Raw genomic sequence first — 20,150 nt, forward strand, 5'->3', positions numbered from 1 at the left:
GCGATTTGGTAGGAGACCTTGATTCCCCTAATGGAGTTCAAGATCTCCTGCCTAAATCCCCCAAATTCGGAACAACTGAACACGATAAGTGGCACTCTTTGCTTCCTCACTTGAATCAAAGAGCCTGGGCTAGAGGCTGCTTCGATTTGGTGTTCGGAATATTTGTCTAGAGCATCCTCATATCGATGCATCCTCATATCGATGTAATTATCAACATTATCGATTTCACCCTTGGAAGAAAGTTCGTATTCCGGAGAAACGCCCTTTCTTCCATTCTTACCACGTTTAGTGACAGTTTTAAATCGCACTTTTTTGGAAGGAAGTTGTGAGTTCAGAGATTCACCCTTCCTTTTGTTTGTTGTTTGCAACCATGTTTAGTGAATAAACGAAAGAAGATGAGACCTTCTAAGAGGTTTTTTCCCTAAACGGTGTCCATGAAGGATTACCACCGCTAGCTTTCGCCAACGGGTCCAACGAAGCCCAAAATCGAAGACACGGGTCCAAACAAGGATCGTAAAGGGATCAATAGTAGAAAAAATAGCACTGAAAAGTACTGTTTTATTGCTTTAGGAAGTTTAAAAAAATAACTTCCAAGAGCAGAGAGACTTTGTGTACGCACAGCACGATGGTAAGATGCGCACTGGAGTACTCATTCTTAATTCTGCCCAGTACTGTATCAAATCTCATAGTATTCCTTGAAGATTTTCACTGTTCTTATGCATCGGGTTCCAGACACGGAGACATCGTTTACTCCCATTATATAGCAATGTAATCCTGATGAGCAATACGGCGAAGAAAGTTTTGATTCATCTCAATCGTTAGTAAAAATCGTCACTACAGGAATTGTAGCTATAACCACCAACTGTGACGAATTTCCTGTGTTTCGCTGAATCTTGATTGATACTCAGCCGACTGCATCCCTTCTTTCGAACGCAATCATTTGGAAAAGTTAAACGGCCCTTGTTGACACTTCCTCTATAGGGCATAATGGATGCCATCGCATGAAATGCTTTAGGGGTTGTCCATTAGATACACGACACTCCAGTAGATTACTTCAATTGTATGAAGTGATGAAAAACACGAACCAAACTCCCACTTGCTCCGTTAACTCATTTGGGACAACGAGATTAGAAGGGAAATGGCGAGACGATAATGATTCAACGCCAGAGCCAACGGTTCCACCCAACAATATCATAATGGAGTAATGACAATGAAAACCTTCTGTTCCATTTCCTTACGATGATCCCATGAGAGGCATGAAGTATAGTTAACCCTCCATAACTCGATATTGAAGGGATCATTGAGTTTGAGAGTTGTCGATTTTTAGAGCACTTCAATATAAGTGCTGTTCAAGGAAACCATCAAAGTAGCCATGAAAATCAAATTTAAGTATGGACCAATGCACGAGTTTATTAATTTGACATTTGAGCGGTGCCAAATTCACCGGTTACCATGATCACGTAAATAACACGGCACCGCTCAAACGTCAAATAGTGAGCTCGTGTATTGGTCCAAAGTTTTATAACATGATATCAAGATATATAATATCGAACGAGTCTGTCTGAGAGAGTTGTCTGTATTACTAAAGACATAATGATTTCTACTGGTTCATTGACTGGGGAAAACTTTTTGCAATGACAAGTACGAATTCCTGCACTCAACTGGTGGGGATGGAGACGCGTGGTGTCCTGCACACCTTCAACTTGAGCTTATTGGATAGCAGAATATAAAGCACTTTCCGGTAGAACTCTAGCTAGTTGGTGAAGTGCCATAAATCGTTTAAGAGTTGAATGTGCTGCCAGCCAGAGCCAGCAGCATGTTTTTCATTGGAAACTCGGAATCCACAAGTATACGAACCGGATCGTATCTAGCCAGTAAGAACTGTATCGGAATAGTAGTTTACGGAACTTGTTGCAGAATGATGATTTTTACAGCACGAGTCGTAAAATTATCCTACGAAGCTTGCCAAGTAGGATAATTACAACGAGTGCTGTAAAAATCGAGTTCTGCAACGAGATACGTACAACAATTTTTGCAATTTCGTAGACGACCACTTGAGGGTATCAGAAATTATATAGGAATGCATTCTCCATTATCTTACAATTACTGAAAAATCGTTGTGTTATGATTCCTTAAGCAACTCAAAACAGTTGCGTAATGAGGAAACGTTGCATAATGAATCAATACAGCACTGGTTCCAGTTGCGTAATGACTATTTTGCAATTTCGCATCGTAATAGGCTGTTTTTCATCACGCCAATCTGTCATGAAACGGCCTACTTTCCTGTCGTAATTCATTCATTCCGCAACTTGTTGCGTAAACTACTATTTCGATACACTCCTTAGTTGAGAGATGGAGCAGAAGTCCCACCGTCCCAACTATGCAGCAACAATGCTTTGAAGTAAAACGCGTAGATGTATATCACCGTGGTCCCTGTCGGAAGCACTAGCTCACAGGTTAGGCAATATCTTCCCGATCCCCGATTGGTCCGGACGCATTTGGCGATTGTTGTTGATGATAACAACAGACTGCGCACTGCCTCCTCAACAGCAGATAAGTTCTACTTTAATGAAGTCTGGCCGTGAAGATCGTACTCCTATATAAAGTGGACCGGGACCGGACACTGGCGACCGAACTTAATTAAAAAGCAATTTGGATTAATTGAAATTTGCGGCTGACGCAACAGCTGATGCCACGTGCGAGAGTTTTACACGACTTGCAAACGAATATCAATCATCAACTTGTGAAGGGCTTCGGTTTTGCCGGATGGTAGGTAGAATTTAGATGCAATGGAAAGTTTATTGTGTTTTTTTTTAATACTTAATCTCAAATTTACATTTCTATATTATATCCTCTTGATTTTCTGGCAAATTATAAATTAATAAAATGTTTTTTTTAATGAATTTAAATTTAACAAGCAATCCAGCTTGACCAAGGGCATAGCCCAGATTTCAGCCAAAAGAAGAAAGTGGCGTCAAAAGTACGGAAATTTGAAGCGAAAATCATCATTTTTGTCACCTTTCGTTTCCCTTTATATGATAAGTCTGAATTATTTCGCGAAACAGAAAACTATTTGGATACCCACTGGTCTTTTTCATTCAAAACGAGCATACTGGGCTTCAGAACGTGAATGTTTGCGCGAACTGTGTTATATGTGCACGAACTTCTAGCAAACATTTTGTAGGAACATATCCGTAGAAAAACAGCGTCCATAAATTACGTAGCATAGTTTTGGTCAATTTTTGACACCCCAAGAATACTTTTAGGGATTCTTTTAAGAATTTTTGCTGATGAATGATGTTGTTTTGGTGATGAAGAATGTTTTGGAGAAATCCGTAGATAAATTCGTCGAAAAATACATGGAAGGATTCCAGGAGCAATTCCAAGAGGAACCTATAGGTATATATAGAAAAAATATGAAGAAATCCCTGTAGCATTTACGATGGAATCGCAAGAGGAACTTCTGGGAGAAATCCTGGATGTTGAATCTCTGGAAAATACCTGTAGAAATTTTTGCCAGAGTTCTCGGAGGAATACTTGAGAAAATCTCTGGAAGAATTCCAGAAAAAATCCTAAGGACAACTTTTAATAGGAATCATAAAATGGATTACCTGGAGTAATCTCTGGATTAATTCCTGAAGAAATTGCTGGAAAAATATCTGATAAATTACCTGGGTAAATTGCTGAATGAATCCTCCAGAGACATCTTTGGAGAAAATTCTTGGAGTATCCTTGGAAAAATTTCTGGAATACAGTGATACCTCCATGAGTCGATGTTCCATGACTCGATATCGACTCATGGAACCATACTAAGAGCAAAATTTCATGGTTACTATGATGGTCCCTAGAAGCAGCTTTCCAAAGGATTGCTGTTCCATGACTCGATATTTCCATGAGTCGATGGTCCCTTCAATATCGACTCATGGAGGTTTCACTGTAATTACTGTAAAGATTTTGCTGGGGAAATCTCTGTCTTTATTTTCCTGGAAAAATCCCTAGAATAATCCTTGGACGAAATGCCATCTTTATGGAAAATTATCTGGATTTTTTTCTGGGGAAATCACCGATGGAGTCTCTGGAAGAAGCTTCATCGGAACTGGTTTAGAAAATACGATTGTGATTGCAAGTTTTTCCTAAGGGATTCCCTAGATATTTTTTGGAGAAATTTCTTGCAAAATTTTTTGAAGAATTTCTGGAGAAATAAAAACTATAGAGATTTGGAGAATATTATGAATAATAAAACGACCTACTGGGTGGTAATGCAAATGACCAGTGCAAATGGGGCTTCAGTTATTCCTTCAAAACAACCTCCAGGAATTCCTTCGAAAATTCCTCTCGAATCTCAAGAGATTCTCCCATAGATGTCTCCGGGAATTCATTCGGAAGGATTTTACCAAAAAAAATCCTTCAAGTTAATATCTTCCGAAATCTCTCAAGGATTCCACTGGGGCTTCTGCCAGAGCTTTCGCCATGATACATTTTAGACCGTTCCTGATAGGGCTCCAAGATTACCTTCAGCAATTCTTCCAGGGAATTTTCCACTTATTATTCCAAGATTTTTTGCTGGTTATTTCTACAGAGATTCCTTTATTCAAAGATTTCGCAAAAAGTTCATGCATGAATATCTCCAGTGATTCTTTTATAGTTTCCTCCAGAAAAATCTTTACTGGGATTCTTCCAGGAATTTCTCCAAGGATTCCTTTAGGTTTTGTTTCAGAAATACTCCGGATTTTTTACGGAGATTTCTCCAGGGATTTTTAAGCGATGTATGCTTGTATTCCTTCAGAGGTTTTTCTAGAAAATCTCTACAATAAATCTTGCAAATATATCTTCAAGGTATTCTCCTGAAAATGTTCCAGGAGCTACAGTAGGATAATCTCTTCAAGCATTTCTCAAGATATTTCTTCAATGATTTCTCTAGAGTTTTTTCCGATGATTTTTTCACGGATACATACGAAGATATCCCCAGGTAGTCACCTCGAGATTCGCCCAGGAATTATTCCAAAGGTTTTTTTCCGAGATTCTTCCACGACTTGCTCCAGAGATTTTACCAGGAATTGCTCCAGGGATTTCATCAGGAATTCCTCCAGATGTTCTACAACTCCTGAGTTCCTCAATGGATTTCTCAAAAATTTCATCCAGGAATTCTACCGGAGTTAATACCACAAAAATCACTGCATGGCTTACTTCAAGGATCTCTCCAGATAATCCTACAGGGATTCTCCTGAGATTTCTTGAGAGATTCGTTCTGGGTCTCCAAAAAAGCATGCAGGGATTCCTCTAAGTGTTCCTCTTGGATTTTATTTTAAACATTCTCTCATGAATTCCTGCAGGAATTTTATTAGCAATTATTCTTCCAATTCCTCCAGGAAATAAATTAGGAAAATGCATACAGAAAATTCTCCAGTAAAATCTCTACATCAATTCCTTTTGAAAAATCTTTTCCAGGATTTTCTTCAGAAAAATCTCTACATTGGATTTCACGGGATTTCTGTAGGGATTTCACCAGCAAAATCTATACAGTGATGCTTCCTGGGATACCTCCAAGGATTTTTCAGGGATTCCTTCAAAGATGCCTCCAGGAGTCCTTAATAATTAAGTTAGATAATCCTTCCTACGGGAGTTTCTGCAGTGACTCCTCTAGGAAAATTTCTACAGAAATTCCGACAGAGATTCCTCCAGTTTTTTTTTATCAATAATTCCAAGGCTCCAGAAAATGTCTAACGGTTTCCTCTAAAAATTGTACCAGAGATGAGCTGGTCGATAATCAACTGTATATTTGAATGAAATAAATTTCATCTACACAGTCTTTGTTATAAAAAAATTGAAAAAATAAAGACTGCGTAACCGAAAAGCATATTTTATGTTCCAGGGATTTCTTCGGGAATTCCTCCAGAAATTTCCTCAGGAATCACTCCATAAGCTCATGCAAGAATTTTTCTAGAAATTTCACCGAGTTTACTCTAGATTTTCTCGAGAGGTTGCTCTAGGAATCCCTCCAGGAACATATTCATGGATTTCTCAAAAAACTTCTTCAAAAAAGGAGTTCAAGGAAGAACCTCTTAAAAATATATGAGTTGAAAACTGGAGGACATCTTATTCTGTTTGATGAAATACCTGGAGGAATTCTAGGGTGAATCTCTGTAGGAATTTATAGAGGAATTCGTAGAGGAATCCCCGGATGATTTTTTGAAGGCCCAGGAATAACTGAAGGATCACATGGAAAAATCATAAGAATAATTCATGTAGTGAATTTCCTGGGAGAATTCCTAAAGGAAATTCCAGATGAACTCTTATTCATGTAGTGAATTTGTATTTGAAGGAATTTCTCGAGATACCCCTACAGAGATTTTCCTAGACAAATTCTTTGGTGTTCCTGGAAAATTTTTTGGAGGAATATAGGGATAAATCGCTTTGGAATAATTGAAAAAATCTCTGAAGGAGTAATAATTTCTGGAAAAGTGATCATGATGACTTCTTTGGTTTGATGAAGATTTGTTTTGGTGAAATCGCTGGAGGCATTCCGGCAGAAACTCGTTATAGCAATATCTTTACAAAAAATTCATGAACAATCCTTGAAGGAATCTAAGGATTGCTAGCGTTATTTCTGGAGCTCTAATGGAACCGGTTTAGAAAATTTGGTACCGAACAAAAGTTTTTCCTGGAGGAATCTAATGGGTTTTTGAAGGAATCGATTCATTACGCAAAGCTTTCTCATTACGCAACTGTTTTGAGTTGCGTTATGAATCATAACACAACAATTTTTCATAAATTATAAAATAATGATGAAAGCATTCCGATATAATTTTTGATACGCTCAAGTGGTCTTCAACGAAATTGCAAAAAATGTTGTACGTAACTCGCTGCAGAACTCGATTTTTACTGCACTCGTCATAATTATCCTACTCGGCAAGCCTCGTAGGATACATTTACGACTCGTGCTGTAAAAATCATCATTCTGCAACTTGTTCCGAAAACTATTATTTCATCACGCCAATCTTTCATGAAATGGGTTAATCTCCTGCACTGAATTATGCAGTGTCGTAAGAGTTATCACATTTGATTTTAGTTACGTAATGAATCATTGCGCACAGTGTTTTTGAGATGCGTAATAAAACATTACACAACTATTTTCGGAAAATGCAATAAAAAAGGTGTATGCGTTACGATTTATGACTCATTGCAAAACTCGATTTTTACTCATCGTTATTATCCAACTCGACAAGCCTGGTTGGATAAATGTACTTCTCGAGCTGTAAAATCATCATTCTGCAACTACTATTAATTGATATCTCGTATATTTTTATGCTGACGAATTCTATCCAGAATGAGTCGAAAAAAAAATAAAAATCGTGCTCGATAACCTACGATTTGGAATAAATTTTGCACATGCTTTTGGTATGATAGAATAAATGTTTTCCATAAAAAAAACGATCATTTTGACTCAAGAACAACTTTAGAAAATGGCGTATAATTTCTTGTTTGCACTTTATTTGAAAAAAAAAATCTAACTCTGAAACTGTTGAATTTAGGGAAAAATGTTCTACGAAAAAGTTGTAGTGAACTCTTTGGACTACAAAAAATAATGTACACTGAAAATATATTTTATTTATTTTCATGAAAAAATCAAAAATAAAACTTAAATTTTAAATAACATAAAAATCCCATGTGTTTGAGACAAAGTTTCATGATAAAAATATGTTTAATAAAAAAGTTTTCTAAGAACATTTTTTCTAAAATCAACAGTTTCAGAGTTAGAATCAGAATTTTCAAAAATATTGCATTCAAAAACTTATTGGCCATTTTCAAAAGTTATTCTTGAGTCAAAATGATCGATTTTTCTATGGAAAACACTTATTATACCATAACGAAAACAAGTGCATAATTTACTGCAAATCGAAGCTGAGATGGAAGTGTTGTGAAGCCTTAATAAGATAATAATAATCTTAATAATCTGTTTTTTAAGTTAGTGATGATGTTGACTAACTTCAAAAACAGATCGATGTAAGCCATCGATTGTTTCCCACTTTCTAGAGACGCAGTCAATTGAAATTCAATACTATTTTTTTCTGCTGGCTGACAACGGCTGGCTTAGATCCCACCAACAGGAAACGATATAACAAGAACACGGAACAAGATTGTGCCAAAAACGGAAAAAGGATCCCAAGCGCTCCCACGTAGGAAATCGCAGTTAAGCACACAGTCTAGCCGAGAAAAGCACTCACCGCAAATGTAGAATACAACCATGGGTCGAAGGGTAAATCACTTAGCGTTTTTGCATGTATCTCGATACGACGGCCTAATTGATTAAAATGTGATCCCCAGCGCACTTTGGCGGTGGTGGTGAAATGCAAAAATATAATGCCTATGCCAAACGAAGTGCTCGAATGGATATTAATTAGATTTACTGCATTTCATACCGTATGAGAAAATGAAAGCTGTGTTTATTGCTGCATGATCTATATCTGAGTGTTTTGGTGCGTTCGTTTACTAATGGATTTTATTCTGTTTCTTTTTTTACTTGCAGAGATATGCAGTCAAAACAGAAAAGAGTGGGGAACTCATAGTCACAGTTCAGGTAAGTTTATTTTTGGTACTATTTGAATTAGAAATATCAGACACTGGAACCTCAAACTTCCTTAGCCGAGTGGTTAAAGTCCGTGGCTACATATCAAAACCATGCTTAATGTGTTTGGGTTCGATTCCCGTTCGGTCCAGAATCTTTTCGCAATGGAAATTTCTTTGACTTCCCGGGGCACAGAGTATCATCGTACCTGCCACACGATAAACGAATGCTAAAACTGCTACTTTGGCTGAGATGCAGGCTCTGTCCCAGTGGGGACGTAATGCCAAAAAGAAGATGAAAAAGAACCTCAAATTATGTTGACTTTTGAAGTCTGATAGTAAGGAATGCATCTGGTACACTGTAAGCAAGTATTGTTTTCTGGTATGGTTCTTGAACATAGTACAGCCCGAACTTGAATAGAACCCACTTCAATGTTCATCATCGAATGATTTTATGCATCCTTTTCTTTCCTGCAAAAATATTGCAGCAACATTGTTTTCTTTCATTTTCAGATGTAAATAGATTTTCCTCTGAGCTTGTTGCTTGTCCACCATAAATTCTGCTGATGACGAGCAACATCCGCAAAATGGTCATAATGAAATGCACAGTTGGATGCTTTGTTGGTGGTTGATGCAAAGAGGCCACCGCACAATGGTCCCAAAGCCTTTTTTGGCAACACAAAAATGTTAACATCTAGACCGTCAGTTCATTTTTTGACTATTCTTTTCCATTTCGTGATTAGAGTGACGCACATGCTTCAAACGATCGAAGCATCAACATTTTTATTTCCTTACTACTATTCTAACCACTATGGCTGAAGCAGTCCAAGTTGGTGTAAAATTTACCATTGACATTGATATTGGATGACGTTTCTCTAATGGAGCCAATTAGCTTTTTTTTTAATATTTTGAATTGGAAGTGCAGCAGTTATTACTGAAACGTTTTTGAAACCGGGATTCAAAAGAGATGCAAACTTTTTCGTTTATCGCAATGATCGACTGGAAGGAGTATGTGGTGGAATTGCAATCGTCATTCACAGAGGCGCGTCCACGTTCGGTACCATGGGTAGGACAAACATTGTCAAATATTTTGTGCACGATGAAGCTAAGAAAAGTTTTAACCCTATGGAATCTTTGGTTGGAATTAGAAAGTCACTATATTTTTGGGGCCCAAACGCAAAGAAGTGTAAGTGACATTTTGGTTGGTGTTTAGTTGAGAATACTAACAAAAATCTACTGTTTTCTAGCTTTGCAACAATATCTTCAGCTGATTTTCCGAGCAACAGGAAAAAACATAATTGTTAGAATAAGAAAAAAAAATGAAAACGCTCAAAGTAGATTTTCTCGAAATTAGGTTGTTGTCCCTGCCCCTTTGCTTCTAACCCCCTCATTTTCATACCAGTTGTTATCACAAGATAAAGAAAGCTTTTTCAGGATGTCTTCTCATTAATAGAATTGAAATTTCCCGATATATTCAGGTTGAATAAAATATAATCCTGTTAGGTACATATTGTTTTTGAGTTCCTTGTGACATCACGACATTTTTTTAAAGACAATCAAGTTTGAAACTGTTATAACTTAAAATGTGTAAATATTTTGACACAAGTTTGGTCAGCAAAATTATAACCAATATGTATGTAACCAATATGCGATTCACTGTATGGTATTTATTTTGTTTCAACTGCTATTGTTTTTCTGGAAACTTTGATCTACTACTCGTTTTACTGTAGTTTCCTTTCACTCTGAATATGTCTTTAGGCTTTCGATAGTGATTTTTCACGAACTTTCTAAATAATTCATGCTAGAATTTCGTTTTAGATACCTTCGAGAATTCAATTTGAAATTTTTCCATGATTAGCCACAGAAATTGCTACGGAGATTCCATCAGGAATCCACCCAAAGATCGTTTCACAAAACTTTTCAAGGAAGTCCCAAGTACTCCAAATATTTGTCCATTGATTTTCCTACATTTTCCTCCAACATTCCCGTACTTCAAGAAATAAAAATTCCTTCGGTAATTATTCCAAATTAGTTGAAACATTTCTCAAGGCGTCTTCAAAAAATTGTTTCAGTAATTTATCCAGGGAAATTTTTCAGAGTTTTTTGGAGGAAATTTAGAAAAAAAATCCTGAGTTCCTTTGGTAAAATTTGTAAGAGTTTTACTCCTGGATTCTAGTTGAAATTTTTTGTAGGATTCTCTTAATAAATTGCTAAGATGAGGCTGATACAGATTTGATTTTGACTTTTTGTCTCCCCACTTTCAAAATTTTCACGTCCAATTTGGTATTTTGAGGGGGCAGTTGAAAAAATATTTTTGAAAACCTGTATGTTCCCACAAAATTTCTTAACAAATCCGATGAGTTTTGATATTTTTTTATTATTTCTCCCTCTCAACATTCGGACGGTCGATGGGTCCAAAAGCCAATAACATACAGTCGACTCTGAATATCGAGTTATGGAGAGTCGACTGTATTTGTGTCGACCTTACTGAAAAAACAACATTCAAATTTCGATATTGGAGAAACTTCTAGAAGAAAATCGAACAGAATCTCTTTAGAAATTTATCTATTAATAAATACCTGGTTTGGAGCCTTGACAGTTTTGAAAAATCCATTGGGTTTGGAAGTTTTATTTATTTTTATTTTTTAAAGAAATGTTTGAATCGCAGCAATAATATTTTAAATGAAAAGCTGGAGAGACGCCAAAAGAAATTTCTGAAGAAACTTGAAATCGAATCCCAGAGGTATTCTTGGAAAACTTTATAATAGGCTTCATCAAATAATGTGCCGAATTGTTGAGCAATTTCTAATAATTTCTAGTAATCTGAAATAATCCTTATGAAAATGTTTGGAATAAATGAGAAAATCGGTGCAATAATCATTGTAGGGTTTCTTTGAAAATTGTTGAAACATTTATTTTCATTTTCTTCAAACGGTGGAAGAATCAGTGAAAAAAAATCTGTGTTTTATGAGATAATTCCTGGAGGTAGTAGCGTTGGAGTACCCTGGTTTGCCTAAAACTACGTTAAGAGATAATGATTCCGAATAGTCATAAACGAACGAAATTTCAAACATAGGACAGTTAAAGTTAGACCAAAAACTAGACAAAAACAATGAATTAATTTCCCCTGAAGAAGACACCATACAATTTGTAAACAACAAGGCCAGTAAACGTCAAAATCCCATACAACATCAAAACAGTGCAGAGCCTTATACAGTGACAGCATTTGGAAGAAGTACAAAACATTAGAGTAAAGTGGGGAAAAAGTTCGAGTGGGGCAAGAGTTTCTCTTTAAGATTTCTAGCGCAATTCACAACAAAACTTATAAACGTCATGGTGGTTCGAATGCTATTCAAGTAAGAGACTTTCATTCCAAGTATCATAAAAATCGATTGAGATTTGGAAAACTTTTGGCTATTTGTTGGTTTTCAACGTGAATATTGTTATTTTTGGTCAAACTTTCGTTGCATGGAACCAATTGAAGATAAAATCTTTTTCAATATTTTATGTAAGGGCGTTTCTAGGAATATCATAAGGATGCTATGAGGTGTATTGGTTTTTGCATACCGTCAAGCTACCATTCACCGTGCATTTAAGAAAAATTTGCACTTCAATAAATTGTATAACTTTGCCAAATAATTTGATGCGTATTAGAATACCACTACGTAGCGTGCAATTATATAATAATTCAGGAAAAAATATAAAACTAGTGTTGGATAACAAAAAATACTCTAAAAATATGTTTGAAAATGTAATGTTAAGGTCGCCTCGTACCGTGCTATGTCACCATTTACCGTGCACACTACCCAGTCAACATTTTGGCTGGTATATTTTTTGCAATACATCATTATATATGAATCAAATCGCTCGTATAAAATGCATGAAAACGCTATATACACACCAAAGTGGAGGCCATATACGCACTTCCCACGACTTTTTCAGACTTTCCATGGCCAGCAATACGATGCCACAAAATTTCGATAAAAATAAAAAAAAAAGTTTCCAGCGAGCCTCGAATACCAGATCTTCGGATCCCAAACCCAGTACCATACCACTACACCACAAACCGCTTCATGGATGAGGAGTAATTATTTGTCAATATGAAAGGAAGTTTGCTCTACAACATACACGCTTTGTTGTTCTTTGAAGCCCACCGCCAGAAGATACCAACCTTGGGTGGTAAATTTCGCTAAGTTATTGCGATTTCATTTGATGCTAGTCTGCATTGATATATGATCTGTCAGTTTATACAACTTGACGCGATTCTAGATTAAACTATTTACGGCATGGTTTGTTGTCAACAAAGTTTGTCGACAATGAATCGTAGTGGAGAATTTGTGTTAACATTTATTCGTTTTGATTTGGCATATTGTGGGATTCTGATTTTTGACGTATGAATATGAGATTTTTGGCACACATTCTTATACGATACGTGGTTTACTGGGTAGTGCACCATTCACCGTGCATATAGTTTTCGTCATGATTTAATTTTGTATCTTGAAGAAACGTTGGTAATGGAGCAACTATGTTGCTAGTAGTGTGCGCACTCATTTTTAAGAATATTAAAATCTTCATTTATAATAAAAACCATAAAACGTTTAAAAATTTACTAAATACATAATTTTTCATTAAAATCGTTATAGGAGGTTTGACTGTATTGTCCAAACCATTTCATATTCACTCAAACACTCAAAATGAAGTTTTTTAATCACGACATAACAATAAATCTAATATTACCAAATAATTTCAAGCTTTTTACAGTAATGCACGGTAATGGGAACCATACATATTGAAAAGGGTCCATTTACCGTGCATTTGGGTTTTGACTGAAACACAATGAAAAATTATAAATTGCATAAAATTTCGTTGCTCATACGATGAAATACATCTAACTAGTGGTATCCACAATGTAAACTTGTTGAAATTTTGAAAAATTTCATACTCTAACGTTAACATGAAAAATGGTATTTTTTGGCGTTTCTACTAAGAGTGTTGAAAAATCTCATTATCAAACAGAATTCACATGATTTTGACTACATAAACTAGGTTTTTCAAAATGCTTTGTGACAAAAACTACCTCATTTTATTAGTTTTATCTTATTTTGCTGACAAAAGAATAATTTGTGAAAATTGTATGAATATTTTGTAGGAATTTGTATATGTGCACGGTGAATGGAGCCCGCACGGTGACTGGTGACTTAACGGTAAATGCTTGGAAACAATTTTTAGCCCATAGCGGGGCAAAAGTTCGAATCAGCGGGGCAAAAGTTCGACCCAGGTATAAACTCACGGAAAAATTTACAAATTGCCTAAAACCCACATATTATTTTCAAATTTAGCAAAATTTATCTGATCGTGCGAAAAATGTCACCAAAATTTTAATTTTTCACTTAGTTTTGCGAAAAACTGCTATTTTTGAATATATTACAATTAACCCTGTTTGGGAGAAAATTTGATGAAAATTTAGTGTGTATTTTTCGTCAAACTTAAGTTTACGGCTGGTGTAAAGTATGCCTGTCATACGAATATTGATATTTTATGTTTTAGCCAGCGAACTTTTGCCCCACACTAGATTCGAACTCTTGCCCAACGGGTGGGGCAAAAGTTCGTTTAAAACAATTAATTTTGAAACTGTTATAACTAAAAATGGGTAAATATTTTAACATAAGTTTGTTCAGCTAAATTATCGCCAATATGTTGAAGGTTCATTGAATGGTGTTAGTTTTGTTTTAACTGATAATGTTTTTCTGGAAACTTTGATTATACCACTAAGGTCGAACTTTTGCCCCACCTTACTCTGCGCACACTCAATGAAAGTAAGGCTGTGAACCGTTTCACCGATTCGCTTAACTTTTAGTTAAAATTTTACAGCTCGATAGTTATTTCCAGGGATTGAATCCTGAGAAAATTGAGAGAATCTCTCACGTATCGCTCTCTGTAACTATCATAACATGCTGCACATTATGAGAGACTGTGTATCGTATACTGCTACAACTTTGATCAGATTGGGGGGATAGTAGTGCATGATAAAACCCCTCTAATTATGCTCCAAGCCTGGGGGGGCACTATTGCTATTGGAAGTTCGTGGATTTTTTATCGTGCCTGTAAAGAAAAACACCTATCCCCAACGATAAACAAGCGAGAAAAATGGATTTTATCATCGCTCTCTCTTTGGGGCTCTCGCTCGCTGCTTCCATTTATCAGACTTGTTACACCTTGCGATACCATGACGATCGTGGACCGCAACAGATGGGATGTTTTTCTTTGCTTGCTTTGATCGTGCTTCATACTCAAATGAGAGCGAATTCTGCAATGCCTGGTTATTTCCCCTCCGGTTAGAAATAACCCTGCTCTGGAGCATGATTAAACTTGACAGTGGGAAAGTCATTTTCTGCTCCCGTGAGTTTGAGAATACCTAATCATCTATCAACATTGTTCTGAAACAACTAGTCGACCGTCAAAGCTCAAATGGGTCCACTGCGAACTTCAATTTAACCATTTGAAATAACTATCGAAATGGAAAATTTTAACTAAAAGTTAAACGAACTGGTGAATCGGTTCACAGCCTAAGTGAACTAGCACATTTGAAAGAAACCCAATTTCCATTTGAATCGACTTTTAGATTTTGCTGCACTTCACTGATATGGATTCAAGATTCATTTGCTGCACAGTGCTTACTTAATTATGAACTAAACGAACCAGTGAGTCGAGCAGCATATTGCATAGATACCCTTTGAGGATTTTCCCCCAAAACATAGAAATCAAACGCTCCAGAACGATAGTCGTTGGAATGTTTCAAAAGACAATATAATTTTCATCGTTGATCCCAAGTTGATATTAGCTTGAATCCGCTTTTTATCAAATAATGAAGGTTACGTGAAAATCAGTTCTAACCAATAGCCTTTCCCGGAGTCGCAAAATGTTATTATTTCCCAAAATAGATTATCAGTTTAGCATTATTAACCTCAAAAACGTTACTGTGCACCGAAAAAAAAATTTCACTTCAGAATTTCTAACTTCAAATTACGTTACTGAATTATCAATTTTGAAATGGAAATGTAATCATATCACCAAAAAGCTGTCAAGATAATCAAGATGAAATCATTTCAATGCGCTCTTAGTTAAGGGATAATATCTTTGAATCATACTGAGATGATCTCTTTGATCAGATGAAATTGTAATGCCTGACGGCAATTTGTCCCAGAACATATAAAGTGTTGGCCGTAGATTTTTTTTCATAAACCATACATTGATTCATTCAGAAATGCCATAGAGCAGGGGTTTTCAACATGTTTGGTTCGCGGAGCACTTTTTTAATAAACTTGTTGCGCGGAGCACCTGTTCTTAAACATCACTTCGTTGAAAATATGTTTTTCTTACAAGCTTTAATCTACCGTATAATTCATACAAAAGTCATGGATTCAGTTTTATGTTGTGCATTCTTGAATAATTAAAATTTATTTAACATAAAAGTTTTCCTAATTAGAAATATTTGATTGAGTATATTTGTTTATTTTGTAGTTAAACTGTGGCAATTAGGCATCTAAATGAAACTATTTTTTGGTTTTCGCCAAATATTTTTAAATTTGTGGCTTGAAAATGGCAGAATAGCTTTGACTGCTTTAATCACCTTAGGGGCTCAGATAGCCGTAGCAGTAAACGCGCAGCTATGCAGCAAGACCAAGCTGAGGGTTCGAATCCCACCGGTCGAGGATCTTTTTGTAAAGGAAAGTTTCTCGACTTCCCAGGGCATACTGCCACACGATATACACATGCAAACATGGTCAATTGGCAAAGAATGCTCTCAGTTAATAACTGTGGAAGTGTTCATAAGAACACTAAGCTGAGTAGCAGGCCCTGTCCCAGTTGGGACGTAACGCCAGAAAGAAGAAGAAGAAGAAGAGCTTTGACTGTATTTTTTTCTTTTAAGCCTGTATTAGTAAACCAGCCCTGGGGGCAATGCCAGAGTTGTCGAAAATTTACACGTCTCATCATGTAAAATTACAACAAAATCATGTAAGTTTCCGCTATACATCGTGTAATCTAGCAAGGACTTTAACCGATTACGCGACAATTCGCATGAATTTACATGATGTTGATGTAATTTTACACGACATATCATGTAAATTTGCGACAAATCTAGCATTCCCTTCATGTGCATGATTTGACGCTGAAATTTGCTTGGATTTTTCTTTCTGTGTGCAATAAAATCAGTGAAAATGGCACTACCGCAACTACAGGAGCACCCACAACTAATGATCATTTACCCTAAATATTTTCAGTTTTTTTTTTTATATGAAAAAAGAAAAATGAACTTTTTGGACCACTGTGCATTGTGCACTGTGAGGACAGATTAACTTCCCTGTATTGTGCTAAAGAATAAAGGAGACAACTTTCCAGGAAACTGTTACAGTGGGATTCCGTTTTTGGCAACAAAGTCGAAATTTTCAGTTGCCAAAAACGGAACCATGCCAAAATTGGAACCCATTTTTTAAATATTTTTTTCAACTATTATTTTTTGAAAACATCATTAGAATGTTATTACATCATCCTTATGGAATCATAAGGCATCGGAACTTCGGAGCGGTTCTGTTCAAAGCAAATTTCCGGAGGGGTGGACTATGCTATGAATCTATAATTCCGTAATGTTGATTGTGGCAAACGTTCTACATAGTTTTTATCGCTTCAATGTTTTTTTTAAAAGCTTTATTTACGCTATTTGTATATGTGGGTAATGTAAAATCAATAATCGCATAAGTGATCTTTGTTCAAGAATTGGACTTTTCCTTGAAACTTTGTGAGAATACAAAACAAAAAAGAAAATATTACCGCATTCTTTCAAAGACGTACTTATAAAACAAAGGCGATGGGTATTACAAAACTGCATGAGATTTTTTTTTGTTTTCATAAATTAATGAAAATTAAAAATCAGTTAAACTGTTAGGCTCTGGCGTAAAATTTGACAAACTTTGGTGAGTTTAGAATAAATTTATTTTCTGATAAAGCATATCATCTCATAAGGAATGATTTGCAGTAGTCAAAAGCGCAAACATGAACAAGTACATTACAGGATAATGCTATGAAATCTCAAGAGCCTGATAAGAATCTACGGGTGCTTGTGAGGAATCTACGCTAAAACTCTGAAGAATCTGGGTAAGAATCCACAGGATCCTGCTTAGATCTCTCAGGATCTCGCTTAGGGTTTTGCCTCGATATTGCTGAAAATTCTCAGGTCTCCGATGATAATTTTCAAAAATTCATTATTCTTAGGCTACCATTATCACTGGCCAAATTCTTCAAAAAACAACCTTTTCAAAATCTACAACATTTCGCCGATTTCGCCAGAACTACACAAAATACCACTAGAAATCCATTATCTCGCTAGGATTTCACAGTACGCCCTAAAAATCTTAAGAGTTTATTGGGCATCAGATATTGGACATAATCTTTAATGACCAATTATACATTCTCAGGATTCCGCAATAACCCTCAGTGTCCGTTAGGAACATGCACACATCTTCAAGAATACGTTGAAATTTCTGAGAAGTTCCCTAAAACCAATTTAGGTATTTTAGGTAATTTAGGAAACTCATAGACCCAATTTGTAAGGATCCTAATGATTATTTTATGAGCCCCATATTCTGGATTAAAAATATTGTATAGAATGTAATCTCTTAACAACTCTAACGTATTACTAAATCTCTAACAAATATGGAACGTAGCTCTAAATAGTTGCTGCAGAAAGATCAATATAGGTTGTTTTATGTATTTTGAACAGAGCGTTACGCATATATAATTTGGCTACTTCCACTTGATTTTGCCGTAAATGTTGAAATTATATACACGTAACGGTCTGTCCAAAATACTTTCATCATCCTACACACTAATACTACAGACGAAACGTTTAGACACTCTCAATCTTATTTATCGCACATTTCACTGATGTTTTTGACAATAAAGTGATGTTTGGACTGTGTGCACATTTGTCATGGTGGCGGTATTAAACGGCACTTCGAAATAATAATGAAAAAATGAAATTCAAAAAAGTGAGATGAAATTTATGATTAAAACTCTATGTGAGTCATAGACTTCATGTTGCTTTTGTGTCAGTGCTTGTGCTTTGTTCAAGTGTTCCAAATCTGAAGAAAAGTGGTTTTATTTAGTGTATCACCTACTGGCAGACTATTGTGGGCTGGTCATTCAGTACGAATGCCTAAGAAAAGAGGTTTTTCTCTTGTTGAGATACTAATGGAGATTAATGGCCTCATGGAACATTGCGAATGCATGACCAATGACCATATCGAAGTAAATAGGCGCGTACGAGATGCCTTAGTAGTTGGTGAGATTTGAGGAAATATCGGCGAAAATAGAGCTCTGGAATGGAGTCAGTGTGTAGTTGACTTGCTATTCAAATGACTAAATCAGCAGATACAATAATATTCACAAATATTTACAAATTTCAATGGTATTCAAAAATGTTGCCAAAAACGGATCCCTTTTGTTGCCAAAATCGGGGGGTGCCAAAAATGGAGCATGCCAAAAACGGAGCATGCCAAAAACGGAATCCCACTGTATTTCTATATTCATTCATATTTTTTCTTCACAGCTCGCTGCACGTTGTTGATTATTGTTGAGATTGTATTTCATAATATCCTTTCTTTCGCAGGGAGATCTGTCTCAGCAGGAAAAACGTGCTGTCTTCCTCACCGTTCACGACCTGGGATGCAACCGTGAGTAGTAGTCAATTTATTGATTTTGCGATGGTTCTCTGAATAAATTGGACTTAGGACTTTTGCTTTCTTTTTCTATTTTTCACAGACACATCCTTCGAGGACTTTGTAAACAGCGCGTGTATGATCGAGATCAAAGAACGCTCATGTTTCATTCATATTGATGTTCCTGGACACGCTGATAATGCTCCCACTCTGCCGGACAAGTGAGTTGTGATTTTTTCATTGCCGAATAATTTTCGTGTTTTTTCGTTTGTTAAATTTCTATAAGTATTTTGTTCTTATTTACATTTCACCCTACAGCTTCCAATTCCCGACGCTTCAGACGCTGGGCGAGGAACTGATCACCGTCCTGGACTTCTTACACGTTAAGTATGTAATCGGCCTTGGCGAAGGCGCTGGCGCTAACGTTTTGGCCCGATTTGGTTTGGCCCATCCTTCGCGCTGCCTTGGCCTAATCCTGATCAACGTCACCGGATCGGCTGCCTCCGTTTTGGACGCGTTCAAAACCAAATTCATCAGCTGGAAGGGAGACGAAATCGGCCAATCCGCCGAAGACTTCCTGCTGTACCACAAATTTGGTTATGTAAGTACCTTCCAGAAAGAGGATTTTTATTCGCTTTAAATTTGTCCATTGTTATAATAAAATATCTATGAATCGTATTGTTCATGCACCACACCCACACACCCTCGCCATACCAAAGCATACAAAAGATTGGCATTAATCGAGTAGAAAATTCGTTCACCATTCTCGAACCACTTTCGCGTTTTCCTCTTCATTGCACTAAGTCAGTTCTATAAAGATACAGCAATCCTTCCATGAGTGACGGTAGTTGGTAACGCCTACGTGCATGG

The 20,150-nt window shown here is 36.3% G+C and overlaps 1 protein-coding gene across 15 annotated transcripts in view; it reads left to right on the forward strand.

The window, feature by feature from the left end:
- Nucleotides 1–20,150, forward strand: part of LOC5567575 (uncharacterized protein ZK1073.1) — a 260,885-nt gene that overhangs the window by 225,219 nt on the left and 15,516 nt on the right. For 12 of the 15 annotated variants that reach the window (XM_021848523.1, XM_021848527.1, XM_021848521.1 and 9 more), the window contains 4 exons: nt 8,528–8,578; nt 19,232–19,295; nt 19,384–19,501; nt 19,599–19,881. In XM_021848523.1, the coding sequence (XP_021704215.1) occupies nt 8,528–8,578; nt 19,232–19,295; nt 19,384–19,501; nt 19,599–19,881 (516 nt within the window). Of the gene's footprint in view, nt 1–8,095; nt 8,258–8,527; nt 8,579–19,231; nt 19,296–19,383; nt 19,502–19,598; nt 19,882–20,150 lie in introns of all 15 variants that reach the window. The other 3 variants (XM_021848536.1, XM_021848535.1, XM_021848533.1) reach the window with 2 other exon arrangements.

Source organism: Aedes aegypti, chromosome 3 (assembly GCF_002204515.2).
Source record: "Aedes aegypti strain LVP_AGWG chromosome 3, AaegL5.0 Primary Assembly, whole genome shotgun sequence".
Classification (NCBI taxonomy): domain Eukaryota; kingdom Metazoa; phylum Arthropoda; class Insecta; order Diptera; family Culicidae; genus Aedes; species Aedes aegypti.